Source organism: Nothobranchius furzeri, chromosome 1 (genome assembly GCF_043380555.1).
Source record: "Nothobranchius furzeri strain GRZ-AD chromosome 1, NfurGRZ-RIMD1, whole genome shotgun sequence".
In the NCBI taxonomy this organism is placed as follows: domain Eukaryota; kingdom Metazoa; phylum Chordata; class Actinopteri; order Cyprinodontiformes; family Nothobranchiidae; genus Nothobranchius; species Nothobranchius furzeri.
Genome location: NC_091741.1, coordinates 80,679,562 through 80,688,948, shown reverse-complemented (window position 1 = coordinate 80,688,948; position 9,387 = coordinate 80,679,562). Strand labels below are relative to the sequence as shown.

General features: G+C 38.9%; 1 protein-coding gene across 1 annotated transcript; it reads left to right on the top strand.

Annotated features, from left to right (window-relative positions):
* The first annotated feature begins 353 nt into the window (after positions 1–353).
* grxcr1a (glutaredoxin and cysteine rich domain containing 1 a) lies at positions 354–9,387 on the top strand. The gene is made up of 4 exons (XM_015949878.3): positions 354–752; positions 6,288–6,527; positions 6,715–6,780; positions 9,072–9,387. The coding sequence occupies exons 1-4, from the start codon at positions 354–356 to the stop codon at positions 9,249–9,251; spliced, it is 885 nt and encodes a 294-aa protein (XP_015805364.1). The 3' UTR covers positions 9,252–9,387.

Here is a 9,387-nt window from a genome sequence, read left to right as displayed (position 1 = left end):
GTCACAGACGGCTTAATGTTCATTAGTTTAATTAAAGCACATACATTCAGGCTGTAAAAGTCTTCGTCAGTGAAAACTATGTAAATTGCAGTAAATAATTCAAAGAACAGTATCATTTTACTTGAGGTAAACTTTCTCGGTTGCCATGGTGAGAATGCATGTATTATGTACTCAGTGCAACTGGAAAGCAGCTTACAGTCATTTTTAGATCACTTCACACAGCGAGGATTAACGCTGCTGGTAATCCACGGAAATCCGTACGGTGTGTCTGAGCCGCACACTTCACCTCCGAATGAGAGGGAAGGAGCTGGACTACTTTGTCCTGGGTCATGTAATGTGGCAGAAGATCTGCAATGGAGGGGACGGTGGTGACGGCAGGGCAGGAGAAGCCACAGAAGCGGGTGAGGTTCCGGGTGGCTTCAGGGAACAGCGGCCGGGTTCTGAAAGAGATGTTCAAAGATGAGGGGCCTTCAGACTCCCTGGATTCAGACTGCACCAGCAGCTCAGACGCAGAGCGAGCCAGCACCCCATCCACAACAGGAGAAGTCCACGGACACCTGTACGGATTCCTGGGCTCTGAGCTGGACGACAGCGAGAGTGAGCCCGATGAACTGCTGGTATACGCGGGGGGCACCAAGGACTGGATGTTCACCACCAAGAGAGTCAACATCCTGAGTAAAAACGGGACAGTCAGAGGGGTAAAACACAAAGTCAGTGCGGGTCAGACGCTGTTTGAAAACCTTCCTAATGCTGTAAGTACCCAGTTTTGGGCTTAAGCCATTGTCCGTAATCCCATTATTGCGTGACTGGTTTCAGGACTAATTCTCATCAATGCCAAGTCTAGTTACAGACAGAAACTACCAGCAGGTGTGTAATGAGAACAGCTGCCATGACAGAGGTCACAGGACAATTAAAGATTAATGATGCATTTCATTACGTGTTTCAGGAGAAACTAATCAGGTGAATGAATTCAACATTGCTTTCTAGTGTAGCTGCACTGACACTTACTTCTCCTTCTGATGGAACGATGATAAACTCTGCCAAAAAGCTCAGCACATCTTGGGTAGTTATTTTAATTTGGAGATTATCAGATAGATTAAAAAAAAAGCTGTATGCTTTATGAGTAAAAGTTATCCAGATTTTTGTAATTGTGTGTTTTTAATGGATTAGGATCAACTGGAAGATGTATGAATATAAACATCAACATGTATAACAAACAGGAAAACACATCTCCAACAGAAAGTAGCAATAAATCAAACATAATTTAAAATGTATTGTTCAGTTGTGTTTAATCATTAAAAAATGAAACCAGTTTGTGAGTCAATCTGAGAAAAAGGGTAGCTAAAGAAAGCTTAAATAATTGTTAAAAAACACGTAGATTTTACCAGTGGCGGTTCTACATCGAATTACTCCCCGGGCGAGGCCCCCTTTGAGCGCCCCCCCCCCCCCACCACCACCACCACCACCACCCCACCTGCATGAACACACGCATGTTTTCTACAAACAGGCATGTTTTCTTAGAACAACTATTGAACATTAATTTTTCTAAGTTGCACATATTTACATTAATTACTATGAAGTTGTCAGAATGTAAATCACTATACATTATATACTGTATCAAAATATATAGAATCAACTATACAAAAACAAACAATAACTAAATATTAAGAATATATGAACATAATAGATAATAAATATTCTAAATAGCAAAAATATTTCACACATAACAAACTAAAGATAATCACTACAGCATTGCACTTAGAATAGAAAACACAAACTAAAATTAAAACCTAACCTTGATGCAACATCATCAATAATGTCATCACATGAAATCTGCTCCCCTACTGAGTGATTGATACTAATCAGAGCCAGGTTAGTGAGCCGCCCCTGAAACATAGGTGACCTCAGGCATGACTTGATCAAGTTTTGAAAAGCTCCTCTCAGCTTGAGCCACAGTGACTGGCAGAGCAGTCCAAAAGTTGGGGTAGATCTCCAATAGAGCTCATGATCCATAATATTTTAGAATTGCCTCTGAAATTGTAATTTAAACTGACATAAAAAACTGTAGATTACCAAAAATGCCAACTTTTACAGAACAAATCATGTAAAAAATAATCAGTGCAGCCATCTGCAATAAATAAACAGGATAGTTAGTGGTGACTGGGGTGTTTTCTTCAGCTTGTAGAATTGTTTTATTTATTATTATGTGAACATGATCAACATGTGTTTGTTGTTGTTCAGGCAGGCCACGGGCTGCAGTGAGCATTTAACAAATCCTAGTTTGAATCAGTAAAAAACGATTCAAGGACTTTTTTCAAACCATTTGAATATTTGTTTCAATATTTCAGCCCTATTAGCTCTGTTAGCAATTAGTTGACCGCATTTAACCGTTAAAATCCCAGTTAACTGGTTCAAATAATTGAAAACGCATCATGAGAGCTACATACCTTTATCTTTCTCCTCTTTTTTCTTTTTTTCCCCCTGAATGGGGCACCTGGTGGTTTTAGCTTTTTTATGTTCATCTCTTCTGTTTGGCTCTTGACTCAATAAGTTTCCTTTAGTCAGGACTAAACAATTTGACCTTGATGGGGGGGTGACCACAAAATCATTTTGTTTTTCCTTTTTTTATTCGGCCATTTCACACAATTCAGAGAAACCTGAAAGAATGATAAGCCTGTGTTTATGATATTATGAATGAAATATGGAAGAACGTTAAGATGTGATTGACTTTAGCCATCTTAATACAGTTGATTCAGCCCCTACCCGCTCATTTATTTGGGAAAGACGCAGAGGTGAATTCCCCCGCCGCACCCCTCCCCTTCCTGTTCTTCATAGACACACGGTGCACGTGAACGTTCAGCGCCTGCAGCTGCAGGGGGCGCCAACTTGCTGTTTCCAATCCAGACACTGTCATATGACAGATAATAGAAAACCTCGGTGCGGCGCAGATTTCCTGTTTTTTTTTTTTTTTTTTTTTACTCCGCGCTTGTGCGCCCCTTTTGTGTCTTGAAAAAATGCCGCCCCGGGCAACTGCCCTGTCTGCCCGTGCCTAAAACCGCTACTGGATTTTACTGTAAAACGCTGGCAGCTGGGGTACCATAAAATTAAGGGCAAAACATTTTTTCCTTTTACAGAAAGAAGGTATTTTTATTGTTTTTACAGCTAAAATGGTACTGAAGTAAGTATTTTACTGTTGAAGAAAATGTTTTTACTTGAAAAAAAAACATTGTTTTACCGTAAAATGAACATGACAATCTATCAAATAAAATTTGTGCCACTGACAACATTTATTCCCACTATAAACAATATTCAAAGGGTTTTCCTCATTACATGCAATCAACTCAGAATGAAATAACCAATTAACTGCCATTAAGGTCAGAACTGGTGATAAAGCTTTGCCTATTTAACTGTTGTTCACATCTTTCAGCTGTACTTCCGTGTAGCAGTCCCGAGCATTGAGTCAGTAATGACATCAGTATTGAACAGCAGCAGAGCCTTCACGTGCATTCACGAGTCAGGTCAAAAACCGACACTTCCCTCTGAATAATGGTTCAGCCAGACCTCACTTAGATGCCGCCAAGCACGCTGGGAAACAGGAAGTAAATGCCTTACACCATTGTCAACAGTAAAAAGCTGTATGTTTTTCAATAAATAATGTAAAAATCATTGTGCTTTACTGTTATAAACTTTAAGGAAAATTTCCATTAAAAAGATGATGCAAGAGTGCTTTACAGTAGGATTATGTATTTTTTACAAAGAAAAAAAAATGTACAAATGAATGTTTTCACCAATTAATTTAAATGTGGCATCTCCACGTAAAATCAACAGTTTTAGATAGTTTTATAGTTGGGGTTTTCCTGTCATGGTTTTATGGTTTATTACTGTTAGATATACAGCTATTTTTACAGTGATAATCTGTGTTTCAACCAAACATCAAACTGTTCAGAAAATAGAAAATGTATCATTTTTCAGACCTTTTCAAGCAGGTTTCAGTGGAAAGCTAGTTTCTTACCTGTGGTGAATAGATCATTGAACAACCTCACTTTAGAGAAGCATAGAGTAGTTCTGATCTAACCATTGATGGACAAACTCCGCACACCATCACATTTCTGAAGAGCTGAATTTAAGCACAGTTAGCAGGTCCCACCACCACAATCATGGCCGCATCTCGTGTCTCGTCATTCTAAACTCTGAGCCGATGTAGCTATGAGCTAACTGAGCTAACCGAAGCTAACAGAGTCTAGCAGGCACGTTTAGCTAGAAAGCAGTAGTTGAGCAACTCTGTTACCATCTGCCTTTTAAGGTGTAACATTTTTAACGTGAGGCAGAGGCTGAGGCCTTCCCTCAAGCAAGTAGAGGGACACACTGCTAGTGCTGATGCTACCTGTCAATCAAAAGGAAACACCCAATTATTCATCATTTAAATCTTGAATTACACCTAAATGGATGAGTAACAAAAAAATATCTTCGTCAGAGTTGTCAGGTCATGTAAACTAGTCTTACCCTAAAATTATACCAGGCTGTAAACATGTTGATTTATATGTGAAGTTGGCATTTTTAAATGTGGGAGTCAATAGGAACTAGCTGCTTTCTGTATCCAGCCCCTAGTGGATGTGGGAGGAGCTGCAATTTTTGTCACTTCCTTATAGATTTCCCTTTTAGTAGGTGGAAATGTGTCCCCAGGGTCTAAGGTTAGAAACTTACCAGTCACAATGTGGCCAGTTGTGACAACTTAAAATAGTTTTAATACTAAAAATGTTATTATTATCTAACTTTTACGCTATCAAAAAAGATTTTCATTGCATGATTATTGTATCAAAATTATGAAATATAACTAACTACAAAACCCTATAAAAACATGTAATATTGATTCTGGGAGGTGTTAAAGTTCATAAAATAATGATGGACTGCTGTGATTTCTCTTTAGAACATATTGTTTTGAGACAACAGAAACACTTTATAAACCAGCCTCACTTGGATTAGGTTATTCTGGACAAAACACGGGCACTGACACAAACAAAAGTAGATTCAGCTAAGTGCTGGGATATGCCACAAACTAAATCCAACACATTCACTACCAGATATGAAGTGTGCTGCAGGTTAGCTTCAGTGCAGCTCTCTAAGCATCCTGATGGAAGGTTCTGAAGTTTGATGTGACATGTAGAGCATTAAAGAGCCCTCTTCTCTAGAGCTTCACACAGTTCTTATGGGATTTGATTTTTTCATATTGAGTATTTTTCTAGTGAAGCCAGTGAAATAAACCTTCCTGGGAGAAGGTCAAATCTGCATAGCATTTGAATGCTGACTGTAGACAATAGCAATAGTAAATTGGATAATACCTTTTAAGGTAGCAAGGTCATTTTTGTTATGCTTTTGTTTGTGGAGAATTTTTGGCCCAAAAGTATTTTCCAATCTCCTAAAATTCCACTGAAATCATTTGAGCACCATTAGTAAAAGTTAGCATTTCATTTCATTTTTAAATTCAGTCAGCGCTGTTACACAATTTAGACATGATCAGATCAGGTTGCCATGGTGACAATGATACACTGGATCTTGTACTTCTGTTTCCAAAACAAAACAATCTATTATACATGTATATGAAGCCTATGTTAAAACAGTTATTCTGCAAGACTATATTTTAATAGTTAACCTAAACATTTAGTTTAAAGAGAGTCAGGGTAACTTACATATAAAATTTTCCAGGTAGCCTTTTTCTTTTAAATGGGACAAGTATGATGTCACACATGGTGAAATCACCATAGAACCACCTCTCTGCTGCTGGTGGTGGAGCAGCGGCTCTACTCTCAGCGCCTCCTGGATATCAGGGCTCCTCAGCCCATCCCACCCCCCTGTGGGTGGATGTGGCCAGCAATAGCTTGTTTTCTTAAAGTGGCAGAGGCCTGAAACAACTCATTCTGGAAAGTACTGAAACAGCCAAGAATAAAACTGCTGACATAGACATATGTGAGACTGACTTTGTGCAAAGAACCTCATACACATGTGCAGTATTGACCATAGAACTATTATAACTTGAGAAAATATGCATTACAAGGTCCCCTTAATCAATGTTTTCTTTTATTTTCAAAAAAGGTAAAAAAAATATATATATTTTTGCCACCTAGGTGTTTCTATCAAAGCACATTTTGATGTTGAATTTTCATTAGGTGGACATAAAATCTAAAATTCATTAATGAAGTGGAAGATTCACAGTGTCGTCATTCTGCAGCTACTGATAATGAGTTGCTGCCAGTTGTGCTGATGCTCAGGTGCTGTTGCTTCTCCCGCAGATGGGGTTGTCACTCGAGTTTGGGCGTATTGTGATCTACACCACGAGTTTCCGTGTGGTGAGGACGACATTCGAGCGCTGTGAACTGGTGAGGAAGATTTTCCAGAACCACAGGGTGAGGTTTGTAGAGAAGAACATTGCCCTGGACAGCGAGTACGGGAAGGAGCTGGAGCAGCGGTGCAAATGTGTGGGTGAACCTCCCTCACTGCCAGTTGTGTTCATTGATGGACACTACCTTGGGGTCAGTCCCACTTACTGTATGCACACACACACACACACACACACACACACACACACACACACACACACACACACACACACACACACACACACACACACACACACACACACATATATATATACATATACCTGTTGCTGTCTTGCATGTTTTCACTTATGGTAGTTTGGACATTGTGCTTGTTTTGCAGGGTGCTGAGAAAATACTTGGCATGAATGAATCAGGAGAGCTGCAAGATCTTCTGACAAAAATCGAGGTTGGTTTTTCCCAGCTTTGGAAATGACTATGAATTATTGATTTGGTTAAACAACCTCCTAGTCTGACCTACACACACGATAAACTCTTTGAATGTTTTATTTTAGAGCTACTAGATGACATTGTTCTGCACATATTAGAAACCTCACAGTGGTTGTTATCATGTATAATTAACTACTTTCATCTGCCCAAAGCTACTGAGATGAAGTAGCTGAAAACAGGAGCGGTCACTTCCTCTTACTAGTCATGCCATCAATAAAACTGGAGCAAACTGTAATGTAAAAATGCATCAATAACTACTCTGTGTTGATTTGTGTGTGCAAACGTGGCTTGAAGGTGCAAAATGCATTTTTAAAAGCTGTTTTTGTTCCACTGAGCTGTACCAGCTCCAGTCACATTTAAACAAACTTTTTCTAGGTTTATTTTTATTCAGAACACCGACAAAAAGAATAAAATTTACCAGGCTGCATAGTGACATTTAAATTCATACGGTTTAGTTACTGCAGGCAGTTAAAAAGTGTGCCACTCCGAAAGGTTGTGCATACTTAAATCGGTCTAGATCAGTCCGCTGATACAGTGTGAATGTCTGTCAAAAAGCCTGCATTCAAAATGTTTACAATATTTAACATAAGTTATTTCTAATCAATTGCTTGACATACTGGGATATTAGGTTTTTTGTTCCAGACTTACATTTTTATCAGAAAATGACTTTAGTCAGAAGCAAAATTATTCAGAATTTAAGACTTAACAACTTAACTCATGTTATACATGACTTTGTTGACATACCTAAAATACAAAAGGGACAGATTTGTATATATGCAAAAGCTATTTCTGAATCTCAAGTACCTTTAATCTCATTTTTATTGAACATTTTCTATCATGTGACAGTGTTTTAAAGTCTAGGATAACTCAATTTAATAAATCTATTGTTATGCAGTTTTGTACTTTGTTATGCACATAATTACTCCCATGCTCCACTTTTCTATTAGCCTAGGAAGTCATATATGTAACTTTATAGTCTGACCACGCTCCATAGGCGGAGCTTGGTGATGGGTGAAATCTATGGTTGACTTTCAAACTATCTCTGCATGTAATTGGCAGCCCTAGGACCATTCAGAGCAATGAAGACGTTGTATTCATGTATGTATTCGTCAACGGGGCAGTCCGCCATACACTGTGAAGAAAATGAAGAAACGCATCCTTTTCAAAATAAATGGTTTAAGTACCTCTATCTGCTCATGTCTCAAAGAAAAGCCCAAGTCTTAATCATCAAGAGTTGATGCCAAAGCCGTTTCAAAAGAGCACCACTCCTGAGTCGACACCATCTTTGTAGTTTTTCTCTGTTGCAGCTCTGGTACTGAGCCTGCCCAACATCTCTCTACAAACAGAGATCACTGTGATTGGCTGGACCTAAAATTGTTCGGTACACTGGTAGACCTGGTAAGCCTACAATGAAGCGTGGCTAGACCAACCTGCAGAGTGAAATCATTTACTACTCCTACGGTCGGTCTAGGTTTGTTAATGCTGCCTTGTCCAAATCAGGTCCATGATGCAGCAAATCATGTTACTAATTTGTAGCCTATCTTTTTTTTTATTGATTTTAATGGTTTGCATGTCATAGCATTTTTGTTTCAAAATTTTATTTCACACACTTTATTTCTTGATTCAAATACAGGACTGGCAGAGGGTTTAGCATGTCTCCAGTGGAGCCGTCCCAGATCATCCGCTGACCAGTGCTGGTCCTAAGCTTGGTGGTTGAGGACCATTTCATACATTAGGGAAGAAAAATGTTGCATGAACTAATTTCACAGTAGATTCTGGCCAAGTGTTCAGAAAGGTCACATTTGTCCCTGTTGCATCACTTTTCCTTTGCAGTTCAGAATCTCATTAGACAAGTTGTTTATTGCTGAAAGCAACAATTTTCACCCAATCCAGGATTTCCACCAGCATGTCTACACAATAATCCTTTTATATGAGTGCGGGGTTGGGTTTAATTTGTATTTATGGAAAGCGGCCATTATTGTCATGAGTTCTCTGAAACTAAGATGGACAAGTATTATTTTAGGGGTTTCAAGCTAAACATGTTACCTGTTTGTTTCATTTTCAAATAGCACAAAATGAGTTTTTATTCAATGTACAGTTTTTAAAAAATGAAGAATAAAGTCTTGAGTTTGAAAAGTAGATATATGTTTAGTATAATTTAGTTAGTTTTTAAAAGTTGTTTGTTTTTTGCATCAATCTTTTTGTATGTAACATAAATAGAAAATTAAACTCTACCTTTTTTATTTTTAGAGGGTACAGCATCCCCATACGTGCCAGACCTGTGGAGGCTTTGCCTTTATCCCGTGCCCGATGTGCCATGGCAGCAAGATGTCTGTGTTTCGCAACTGCTTCACGGATTCCTTCAAAGCCCTCAAGTGCACTTCCTGCAATGAAAATGGGCTGCAGCCCTGTGCAAGTTGCAGTCAGTGAGGGCATTAAGTGCCTGGACCAAAACATCTCTCCCTCCTCTACAGGAGAACAGAAAAATGAGCTAGACTGCAGCTCAGGCAGGCAAATGCAGCTCGGCAGGAATCTCTATCCATGGCCATTGTAGTAAAGAAGATTG

Excerpts from the sequence above, each read along its gene's own strand:
- grxcr1a (XM_015949878.3), top strand. The coding sequence starts at position 354 with ATGGAGGGGACGGTGGTGACGGCAGGGCAGGAGAAGCCACAGAAGCGG. Across the intron at positions 753-6,287 it reads TTGAAAACCTTCCTAATGCT|ATGGGGTTGTCACTCGAGTT; the intron begins GTAAGTACCCAG and ends CTTCTCCCGCAG. Across the intron at positions 6,528-6,714 it reads TTGATGGACACTACCTTGGG|GGTGCTGAGAAAATACTTGG; the intron begins GTCAGTCCCACT and ends CTTGTTTTGCAG.